The 12,130-nt window shown below is 40.9% G+C and overlaps 1 protein-coding gene across 3 annotated transcripts in view; it reads left to right on the top strand.

Moving 5' to 3' along the window:
• The first annotated feature begins 1,020 nt into the window (after positions 1-1,020).
• ZNF391 (zinc finger protein 391) overlaps positions 1,021-12,130 on the top strand; it is a 19,033-nt gene continuing 7,923 nt past the window's right edge. Inside the window, exons 1-3 of one of the 3 annotated variants that reach the window (XM_061147354.1) lie at positions 1,021-1,105; positions 4,444-4,551; positions 5,320-10,423. In XM_061147354.1, the coding sequence (XP_061003337.1) occupies positions 5,398-6,474 (1,077 nt within the window). In that variant the 5' untranslated portion in view covers positions 1,021-1,105; positions 4,444-4,551; positions 5,320-5,397 and the 3' untranslated portion in view covers positions 6,475-10,423. The other 2 variants (XM_061147353.1, XM_061147352.1) reach the window with 2 other exon arrangements.

Below are 12,130 nucleotides of genomic sequence, written 5' to 3'. Positions count from 1 at the left end.
CGCTGAGGAAGGCTTTCTTATCTCTCCTTGCTATTCTTTGGAGCTCTGCATTCAAATGGGTATATCTTTCCTTTTCTCCTTTGCTTTTCGCTTCTCTTCTTTTCACAGCTATTTGTAAGGCCTCCTCAAACAGCCATTTTGCTTTTTTGCATTTCTTTTTCTTGGAGACGGTTTAGATCCCTGTCTCCTGTACAATGTCATGAACCTCCATCCATAGTTCATCAGGCACTCTGTCTATCAGATCTAGTCCCTTAAATCTAAAATATAAAAAATAATTTAACATGCTTCAAAGATCTAACTTTATGAGCAAAACTATAAAACTCTTAGGATAAAACACAGGTAAAAAAATCTTCACGACCATAGTGGCTTCCTAATTTTTTTAACCTTTACATCTTTTGGTGGAATTTTGGGGACCTGTCCTACGTTTAATTGCATTTAAGCATCTAGAATGTTTGTGTGGTGGGGGGAGCCTGTTTCTCACAGAGACGGGCTGAGCATCACCTGTATTAGAATTATCTGGGATGCCTGCTGAACATGCAGTGTTTCTCAGACTTTCCTCAAGCCAACGAGAGGGAAGCATGTGAATCTGTATTTTAATCAGTTCTGCAGGCATGCTGTTTAAAAATATAAACCAGGTTATACTTTGTAGAATGTATTAAGACCTCCGGGATCTTTCGAAGATCCGCTTTCCAGGCCTTTAGTGTCAAGTTCTCAACCTCAGTGTCACACCAGGGAAGGTTCTCTGCAATAATCTCCAAGAAAGTCTGAGCAAAGCTTGGCGGTTCAGGACGATGCGGCGCAGGCGCGGAGCCACGGCCGTTGGTATGCTTCCTCTTCTCCTTAGCGTTTCTGTCCTATAACAGGTCATCTGCTCCAGGAGAAGAAGGGCTGGGCGGTTAATCAGGCAATGACTGGCTCTCCGTACTGAGCAGCCCACGAGTCTAAGTGGAAATGTCAGTGACCTCGGGAAACTTGGTGAGATCCGGAGTTCGACTCAAGGGTTTCCCATTAATCCTTCCGGCTTCCTCTAGCTCCGCGCACTCAGGTTCCGTCTAAGCCAGGGTCCGGGCCAGGGTGTGTCCCGGCGCTCGGCCAGAGCCGGCCGGTGAGTGGGGCACGCAGGGTCCTGGGGCCTGGACGGGTGGGCCTGGAGATTCTGTGAAATGGTCGTGCCGAAACAGGTCTCGCGGGGAACAGCAGCGAGTAGGTTGAGGGTGGCCTGGCTGCACATCCGGCCGAGAGGTGCCTCCGCGGTTGGGACCCAGCACGGTATCTCGCCTCCCAGCTGGGCATAGCCTAGTCCTTCGGCTGCAGCGACAGCGGGTGATGTTCTCCGGGTGAGCCCCTGGGAGATGGAAAAGATCAGAGTTGCGTTCTGCTCCGTTCTAGCTGGGCGAGGAAGGGCTTCTGTATTGGGGGTGTTTCCCAGATGTTTAGCGGGTGCTAGGCAGTGTTTTGAGAGTTTTTAGCAGAATTAACTCATTAATCCTCGCTTTAACCCCATGAGATGTACTATTATCCTCAGTTACAGATAAGAACATCGAGGCACATAGAGACGAAGTACCTTACTTGAAATTACCGAACCTGAGAGCGGTAGTATTTTTTAATGATTCTGATGATGAGGGTTGATGCTTGAACATAGCAGGTGTTATTTGTTGAGGTACTGATACATCCTGTATATCAAATTCTGTGAATCTGTTGTGACTTTGAGCCAATCTTTATGGACACGGTTGTCTAAAGAGCATCTTTTGATAGACCTGGAGATTTGACCACCTCTGTTCTAGAGTTGAATGGAGGCTGCTGAGGCTAACTCTTTGGTGCATTGGCAAATGCTCCAGGAAGTAGTCAGCCCTGTACCAGAAGGCAAAGCACTAGGAGAAGAGCTATTCAAAAAAAAATGTTTAATGTAGAAATTTTCTTCAGTGTGGTTTCTATGTGTCTGTCATAGGTGTCACATACACAAACAATACATAATAGTTACACATGTCATGAGCTTATTTGAAATGCCAAAACAACTGAACAACTGTATGGGTGGGGTGGGGGGCCGGGGTGGGGGGAACTCTTATACTGCACACTATATACACATTAACTAAATTAGAGATAACCTTATATCAAACTGGCATATTTTACCAATCATTAAGTATTAAGAAGCATGAAAGTAAACCCTCAAAATTGGCTCTCTCCTTTGAACTCTGTTCTAGTTCTTTCTCTGTTCAGGAGATTCTGCCTATTTTTAGATAGTCTATGTTTTAAGGGTTCCAGTGAGTCAGTTTATAACTGTCTTCAAATTTCAGATCTTCCTGGTTTCCCTTTGTCTCCAAAAACCTGAGCATTTTATCAAAAATAACCCTTCTCCAAGGTGTGCTGTAACATGTAAAAATATAATAATATCCCACTATATACAAAATTCCCATTGTACCTACGTCACCTTTATGGAGTGTGAATGTTCTCAGATCTTCAAGAACTTCTGTTGGGGATGAGGACTTTGCTTTAGAGGATTTAGAGGCTTTGCACTTTACTGCCTGAGAGATTCACTATTTATCGATTGTGTAACTGTTAATACTTTAGTTCCATTGCACTGGAGAAGTAATTCTCTACCTTTAAGACCTACCGTCCCTTGTACTATCTTGAAATAAAATTTATAGATAATATTAACTACCTACAGGTATAATATCACTATATTACCTTAATTGTAATAAAAAGGAGAGAAAAAGGAAAGTAATTTAGAATAATATGTATTTCAGCATGTAAATGATTGGATAAAACAGACTATTGTACCTATACATAGAATCACTGTGAATGCAACAGCTGTGAATGCAGGCTGATATGTGAATGTCGTAGTTATGACTCTAATACCATAAGTGGTGTGATTTTCCTAAAATGGTGAACAATTCCTAGTATCATTCAAAGAGAAAGAAGTGTATTTCCTTGATTTTGCACTACATAGCAAATTTCTACAAAATACTTTGTATTTACATAAAAAGTAATGGTGCATTCCAGCCTCACGTAACCATTAAAAATTTTTTTAAAAATCTGGCAGGATAAGGAACATTCTTTGTTTTTGCAGAAATAGCCATCATCATTGGCCCCCTCCAAATTCTAATAACACCATGAAATCAACGTTCCAACCCAAACAAACAAAAAACCCTCACAAATTCTCAAAACTGCCAACAGAATAATGGCAGAGTAGCTTAAGGATCTGGGCTGCAAGAATGTAGACCAGCCAACCTAAGCAGTTAGGCAAATTCCTACTAAGAAATATTAGCACCATAAAGTATGCAACTGGATTTTATTCCAAGGTTCTAAATACATTAGAAATTCTGACTTATCAATCAACTCAGTGGTAGGGTCTTGCACTCCCTGTTTCCAGTTGAAAGGAATGTTCTTGGCAAAGCTGGACACAGACAGCAGCAGCAGCATGTTGCTCTTGAGGTTCTCTATGGATGGCTTCTTGATGAACATCTTCCAAGGTTCACTTCAACATCTGGAAGGTTCCTAGTCTCTGAGAAAGACAAGACTTGTGAAACCAGATATGCTCCTAACCTAGTGGATCTCAAATTGTGCTGTGAGCAGAACCATTAGGGCAACTATTTATACAATTTGTTGCCTACTGTCATACCCAAGGGCTCTGGGTAAATTTACAAGAGAACAGGTTAAGGAAAAAGCTTCAATGGGGAAACTCAAGAGTTCAGAGAAGTGCTTTCAGAAGAATAGGCACAGATTCCCATATCTTCCCCATTTTACTGCTAGAGCCAGGATGCTCTGCTAGATATTAAGTGTAGGTCAGTATTCTCAGAGAAGGCCTTGCTGTTCTTCCTTCTCATAAGGAAAGTGTAAGAACCACCTTGGGAGTAGGAAGATAAACAGACTGCTTGGTACAGTCTGAATGTGGGGTGCCAGCTTTTTAAAGGAGTCGTCTGGGAATGCAATTACCTAATACTTGGAAACAAGATCCTTGGCATTGTGTTGGACCTTCCAGCAGAAGAAAGAAACCACCTGTCTTATGGGAGACTGAGTTTATGTTTTAGATCCTCTAGCTCTGAGAAGAATGTTTGTAGAAAGGCTGGTCCCAGTGAGCATATTTTTCAGGCAACCTAGAGTGTTTCTTCTAAGGTTCATGTTGGACAATACAACTTGTCAAGTCATGTGAACTTACTAAATACAAATGCCTGGGCCTCATCATGCTCCCTAGGTCTGAGGTAATGCCCAGTATCTAGAGTAACAAGTTCCATAAGTGATTCTGATGGGTGTGTGTATAGCCCTTCTTTTGGAACCAATTTTAGTCCAGAATTTTCAGATACCCATTTTCTCCAGTGCTTCCTACCACAGCCTTGTGAAATTTCACACTATCTTTTCTATAGATCAAAGCATTAATGTTGAGCTCTCAATAGCCCTGTGTTTCCAGCACCAATAGCCTTGTGTTAAATCACTTCTAATCAGCAGAATCCCCGTATGTGAACTGGACATGATCACCCAGTTGGAGGAAGAACAACTATACAGACTGGATCTTCAGGGAACTGAAGACGGGACTGACCAAAAATATCTGTTTAGGTGAGTAGTGTTGTGAAAAGACCACCAATTTGAAATTTAGGAGACATGAGTTTTAGTCTAAGCTCTTGTAATTTGCTGGGTGACTTAAGTTACTCAATCTGTTTCCTGTCCAGTGAGCAAGCAGACCTCAATGAACTCTAAGTTAAGATCTGTTAAGATGAGATCCTTGGCAAGTGTTGTTAAACCTCTTAAATCTGGGGTCGTAGACTTGTTTAGAAGAGTACCTAAACTAGTTGGAAGAAGGGTTGGTGGATTCAGTGGGGATAGCGGTGTAATCATTAGAATTTCTGAAATTCTGTTCTCTCCAAGAACAGAACCGAGAAAATGGTTGCATCCAACCTTGACAGAGTCTTCTCACTTTTTGCTTTTAGGAGGGTGGTTATCTTTCTACATTTGAGAGTCTTTACTCTTCTCATCCGTTTCCTTTCTCTCATTTACCATAAGTAACTGGCTAAATAGCTAATAGCTCATTTTAATTTCTAATCCCTTATTTTCTACTCATCAATTGGTATGTCTGCTCATTTTCATTTTGGGGGGCTGAACATATTACCCAGTCCACTTGTATTTCTTGATGTCTCTTTGCATCCACTGTGAGAACTCTGTTATCTCTTCTGGCCTCGTTCACTTCTCTTTCATTGTCCGTTTTAACTTTCTCCCTATATTAAGTTGCTAGTGTGCATGAGTTAGTTGTCTCTTATTTCTGGTGGTTTATTTTCCTTGTTCTCCACACTGGAGACAGGTGACATTTGCACTCTAAATGTCTTTCAGATAGGGAAGATTTGAACTGAACCGAAGCATCACCACCAATCAGGCTGTCTTGGAAGAACTAGAGTTTCAGAGTCAGCAATGGAAAGTCTTCGAGGGAATACTGCCCAGCATCCTATGGATGAAGAAGCCTGTAAAAGTAAGGGCCAATTATCAAGGCAGACAAAATGTCCTGTACAGAAGAAATCTTCTTTTGAGAAAACAGCAATCAGAAAAGTGTCAGTGTCTCTCAAGGAGATTTTCACTAAGGAAAGAGGCCCTGAATCCAGTAAATTTAATCTAAGCTCAAAATTTAATACACGGCAGAGAATTCCAAAGGGAGCTAGGTCCCCCAAATCTAGGAAAAACTCCAAAGATAATTCAGACTTAATTAAACACCAAAAACTCTTTCTGCAAAGGAAGCCTTGTAAATGCAATGAATGTGGTAAAGCCTTTAGTTATGAATCAGACCTCATTGTCCACAGGAGAATTCATGGCGGAGAAAAGCCTTTTGAATGCAATGAATGTGGGAAAACTTTTAGCCGAAGTACACACCTTATTGAGCATCAAAGAACTCACACTGGAGAGAAACCTTATGAATGCTCTGAATGTGGAAAAGCTTTTAGCCGGAGTACACACCTTAGTCTACATCAGAGGATCCATACTGGAGAAAAACCATATGAATGTAGTGAATGTGGAAAAGCCTTTAGCCGAAGCACTAACCTTAGTCAACATCAGCGAACTCATACTCAAGAAAAACCTTACAAGTGTAATGAATGTGGGAAAGCCTTCAGTGACCGTTCAACTATAATTCAGCACAAACGAATACACACTGGAGAGAATCCCTATGAATGCAGTGAATGTGGAAAAGCTTACAGTTGGATCTCATCTCTTATTGAACATCAGAGAACACACACTGGAGAGAACCCCTATGAATGCAATGACTGTGGAAAAGTGTTCAGTCGAAGCTCATCCCTTGCTGAACACCAGAGAATCCACACTGGAGAAAAGCCCCATGAGTGTAGAGTGTGTGGCAAGGGCTTTAGTCGGAGCTCCTCCCTTATTATTCACCAGAGAACTCATACCGGAGAGAAGCCTTTCAAGTGTAATAGCTGTGACAAAGCCTTCAGTCAAAGTTCAACTCTTATTAGACATCAGCAACTTCACACTAAAGAGTAATATCTGAGTAATCTTTCACTAATCTTGGCATAAGAGCACATAGCATAACCTCCTATAGCTGAAGAGAAACATATACTTGTATGAATTTTCCTTTCCCACTAGCTATAAGCCAGTTTCAAGCTGGCCATCCTTCCTTTGTGGAAACTAAGTGGTCAAATGAGTGATCATTCCAACAAGGGCGGATGAACTTTAAAAACCTTAAGATATTCAATCTAGCATTTCGGAGGGCTCCAGTCTTAGAATATACCTTTACTACCTTACACCTTTCAGTCCTTCACCTCATCTCTTCCATGGAGCTTTGGTCCCTGAAAAACCAGTGAACCCTTTTCTTTCCCAACCACATCAGCCCCTTCACTTAAAAGAGAAATCCTACGTGTGGATGTTTTCAGGCTTGCTGGCTCTAGTAGCAGAAGAGAAGCTGGCTTCAGAACAAAAATCTACCCATTCGTTTGGGGATAACAATAATAAGGTGAATTCAGTCTCTGGACTTAAAGGACAGTTTTTCTTTTCCTTCCTCCCTCACCATTTTTGGCTACACTATATTTTCCTCAAAATATAATCCATAGTTCTACTAACGTGCCTAATTAATCCTAGTATTATTTTATCTTATCCTGACCAAAAATGTCCTAAAAATCTTATATTTAGTTCCTACATTATCTTTTTTTAAAAAAAAATGCTGCCCTATATTAAAAACATTTTTTGTTTACAGACTTCATGAAATGTGTACCCTCTGGTTCTGACTCTCACCAATATTGTAAAGCTGATCTATCGAGGACAAACGCAGTACCTACCTCTCAGTCCTTTTCCTACTTGACATTTGCAGAATTGGCACTTTGGGCTACTCTTATGCCTTAAAATTTGAGCCTCTGGGATCCATGATTCTGTGCTGATCCATGAATTTTTCTACCTCCCAGCACTTCTCTGATTAACAGTGATTAGCTCTGTGACTTTGGGGCAAGAGTTGAACCAGAATAATTTCATTTTATTGGCTTATAATACTTACGGTTATTCAATTAGATTATAAGCTTCTTAAAGACAGTAATCTTATTTTAGATCCCTACAAAACATCCCGCAGTGCTGAGTGGTCACTAAATGCCCCATAATTATTGCTTACTGATTCTTCTCCATCATGGGTAATCAGCCTGCTAGGGTTTATTTGAAATGGCTTAATAGTTGATTTCTTTCTCTGTGTTCCTACTGCTGCTGCCAACTCCTTGGTAGTTTGGACCTAGATTACCAGAGTGAACACACTGTTGCTGCTCTTATCTCTGTGTCTTTATCTACCTGTTTTACTAAACTATCACTTAGCTCAGAAAGAATCTAGTTTCCCATTTGTCCCCAGGAAAAAGTTCAAACTGCTTTAACTTGAAGACCTTCTACAGTTGGATCTATTTATTTATTTTCCATTACTCCCCAGTACAACTGGGCGGCCCTACCCTTTATCTCTGTCACACCCTTTCTCTTCACACTTGGCTTCCTTTCAGATCATTCCATGGCATTCTTTTACATGTCCTACTTTCTTCCTTGTGTTAACATCTCCAGAAATCTTTTATAAAAGCCCTTCTCACATCCTGCCTTCACTGTGATACTTTCAATTGCCCACCTTCTTAAGAATTCTTTTACAGTGATGGTTTGCATCATTCTGCCGTATTACATAATTTCTTATTCTGTTATCTGGTTCTGTCAAGTGCTTTTGATCCATGAACTTTTTTGAAGTTAGAAATTGTCTTAAATCTCTTAGGAGCCCCATCTACCCAACAAATGGATTCTAGTTTTAACTTAAATTGAGAGGGTTTAATTTAATGGTGCATTTGCTTTAATCTTTGGAATGGTGAGATAACCTCATGAATCTTTTGGTCATTTTTGTGTGATCTTTAATTATGTACATTAAGCCTTGGGACTGGCTCTCCTTCAGAGTTCCTAGGATGTTGGCCTCTTAGCTTTCCACTTCATGAGAGGTGGGTTTATTCATATAAAGTAATGAAAACAGTGCCTGACATAATAAGTACTCAATAAATGCTAATAGTTATCATTCTATTTCTTCATATCTGCCTGTAGTCTTTAATTTCAATCCTGAAGGACCTGTAACCACAGAAATGGAAAACTAGGATCACAATAAAAAATAAGATATTTCTTCTGACTGCCATCCTGGACAATAGTCACCTACTTTATTTTAACTCTATTGTGTATCACAAATGACTCAAGGCAGCTTACAAGATATGATAAAACAGAAAACTGAAAACAACACAAATCAGCATTAGAGAAAGGAGAAGGTGCCTAGAAGATCAAGATCATGACAAATAGTGGTATGCCATGTGGTTATTCAGGTAGAGATGCAAAGTGACCATTCAGGTGAAGTGAGGTGCTCATTTGCTTACACTGTATTTGTATGGGGAGGAAATGTCCATTCTTCAAGGAAAGCCTGATAGATTTAAGATTAATTTCTCCATTGGCCTTCATGTAATTATACAGTGCACTTTTGATAACAAAAATTAAGTTATGTGTTCTCCACACACCTTGCAAACAGTGTATTTCCCAGTGAATAAATATTGAGTTCTTAGTGGAAGTCTCAGAAAGGCAAATATGAAGATTCTTCTTGGGGTGGGGTGGGGTTAGAAGCAGCAGAGGACAGAGTACACTGCATAATCAAGTAATTACTGGGTGCCAGAACAGCTCTTTTCACACATTTGAGTGATTTTACTTAACATATTATGGGATGAAGAAACTGAAATTTACAAATGTTAAACAGCTTACCCAAGGATCAGGGTTTGACCCCACTACTGGACCTCTTGGGCTTTCCAGGTGGCTCAGGCGTAAAGATTCCGCCTTCAATGCAGGAGACACAGGTTCCATTCCTGGGCTGGGAAGACCCCCTGGAGAAGGAAATGGCGACCCACTCCAGTATTCTTGCTTGGCGAATCCCATGGATAGAAAACCTGGCAGGCTGCGGTCCATGGGCTTGCAAAGACTCAGATACAATTTAGCAACTAAACCACAACTGGATTTAAAGGAACAATCCTATGAAATTGGTGACTAGATATGGGCAGGAAGAAGAGGGACCAGCAATTCCTTAATTGCTGTTAACTTTCATGTAAGCTATGTAAGGCATGAAGTGGAAGAACTAACTAAGTTAGTTAGTTACAGGCTAACTCAGCAGTTAGCCATGCATACAGAACGTTAAAACAGTTGAAAACCTGATATGATTAATTTGCGACTCTAAAGTCAATGTGGAATCCAAAACTTTTGGAATTTTTGGGGGGGAAGTCGGGTCAAAAGAGTGATCTGGAGCGGGGAGTCTTAGTCTAAGGAAAAACGGAGGATCTTCCAGTGCGGCCAAAATCATCGTGACTCGGCTCACACTGAAGCATGTCTTCAGAACAATCTGTCTTTGCACGGAACCCCTATCCAGACTCTCAGCGTGGGCCATTTCTGGAAACGCCGTAGGTGGACTGGGAGAAAGGTTCTCTGGGAGGCAAACTGCCTTCCTTGTCGTCATTCGACCAGAAGGAGGCGCTCGAGTGCGAAGACCACCGCGGGGATAAAGGCCTCAGCTCCGCGCTTTCGCTGTGTTCCTGGACTTTCTCGGTGACCTTTGTGTGTCCAGATTTCCCCTAACAAAGCTGAGACGGCTACTCCTAGAAGCCACTGGATGGGGGCCAGCGACCGTCTCAACCGCCCCGAGCCATCTTCTAGCTTCCTGGGAGGCGCTCTGAAGCTAGATCGGCCAGAGTTCGTCCTACACCTGAGAACTACAATTCCCAGAAAGCTCAGAGACTCGCAGTCGACACAGCGCTGAGACTGTATTTCCCGGAAGTCTTAGGACCAATTCCCATCCTCGTTGAAAAACCCTCTTTCATGTCTCTCCTGCTGAAGATTCTAAAGGCTGTTGTGGTGGGCGATGCAATGCAACGAGCTGTGGCGATACCAGTGAACCTCTCATTTGGGGAAGGTATCCTAGCCTGAATCTCTGTCACTTCTTTTTCCAGATAATTGATAAAGCAGAGTGAAGTTTTCACCCTTTTCCGTTAGATTTTGTTCATTTAACTGGTGTGTTAGGCGCCTACTGTGTTAAATCTACTTTTCTGATATGTGAACTGAGATTGAAGATCTCAGTTTCTTAGCTATTCATTCAGCTTCATTAAAGAGGCCACGTTAAAAAAAAAAAAAAAAAAAGAGTCCACGTTCTCCCTGCCGCCCACCCCCCATCCTAACATGCACAAACACACTCTGAAAAGCAATAAATAAAAGCCTGATCGCATTACTTAGATCATCCCTGAACGTAGTAAATGTTCTTTCAGCCTCTTTTTCTTCTTCTGATATCTATATATCTACATATGCTAGATATGGAGATGGATTTTGTGTATACATAACAAAAAAAGCTTTAGTTTTATATAACAAAAGATTTACTATATACATTTATCTTGAACTTCCCCCATATTAGTTAATATTTTCCAATATAATTTTTAACGGTACCATCAAAGAACTAATCCTGTCCCTGTATCAAGCATTCCTTTTCCAGCTTCCTAAATACCAGTTTTTTTATTTGGAAACCCTAGCAAATGCTTCAATCTGCTGTCAAAACAACTTTATAAAATTACTGTTAATTTTATTACTTGTGATAATGACATTATGGTTATGTTTAAAAGGAAGAAAAAGTCCGTATTGGTTAAAAGATAAGTGGTGATGATATCTGGTGATCAGATAAAAACTGATCATCAGTGGTGATGGTGTTTAGTCACTAAGTCGTGTCTGACTCTTTGCAACCATTTCCCATGCCAGAATACTGGAGTGGGTTGCCATTTCCTCCTCCAGGGGATCTTCCCCATCCAGGGATTGAACCTGTGTCTCCTGCATTGGCAGGCCAGATCTTTACCCCTAAACCACCAGGAAAGCCCCAAAACATACTTACAACAAGATACAAACAAGAAGACAAATGACGTCTGGATCTTACTTTAAAATATTCCAGGAAAAAATAAAATTTTTTAAATAAAAAGTCAGGGAGGGATTGCTAAACAAGATTGGCAAATATTCATTATTGTTTAGTCTGGGTGAAGAATACACCGGAGTTCACTTTTCTGTTTTGTGTTTATTTGAAATTCTCTGTAATAATTTTTTTTAATGTATACTAGCATTCTCTTTGGAACAATGTGTCCAGCTAATACCTTCCAACCTCATGTTCAAGTCATCCTTTGACCTCTGGTCAAATGAAGAATTTTCAGCTCCTGTTATATCTGTAATGCTGACTGATTCCTTTTCCTGGGACCCATCTTCTTACTAGCTTTTTTCACTGTACCTCTGAAACTAAAGTAAATCTCAGCTCCTTAGAGAACACATTTTACCTTCATGCTCTCCCACATTTCAGTCTTCTCCTGATCTCTCCTATGTACGTGACTATGGCATCTATCTGGCTTTTAGACTTCTGCTCTATTTCATGCTAAGTGGCACCAATGTGCCTGAAAGAGTAGTTGCTCAGTAAATATTTGTTGAGTCAATATCCACATGGGTGAATCATCCAGCGAACATTCTGCTGTTTATCTGGAACCTTGGGGTCTTGGCAGGCAGGAATCCCCACGCCTGTGTGTAATGCAGCAGCTGCTGTTTGTGCTTCTCCTCTCCCACTAGTGGATCTTATCCTTCCCTTTTTAATTCTTGTTCC

The sequence above is a fragment of the Dama dama genome, chromosome 7 (genome assembly GCF_033118175.1).
Source record: "Dama dama isolate Ldn47 chromosome 7, ASM3311817v1, whole genome shotgun sequence".
In the NCBI taxonomy this organism is placed as follows: Eukaryota; Metazoa; Chordata; class Mammalia; order Artiodactyla; family Cervidae; genus Dama; species Dama dama.
Note: the sequence above shows the minus strand (reverse complement) of the source record. Positions and strands in the feature narration are given on the sequence as shown.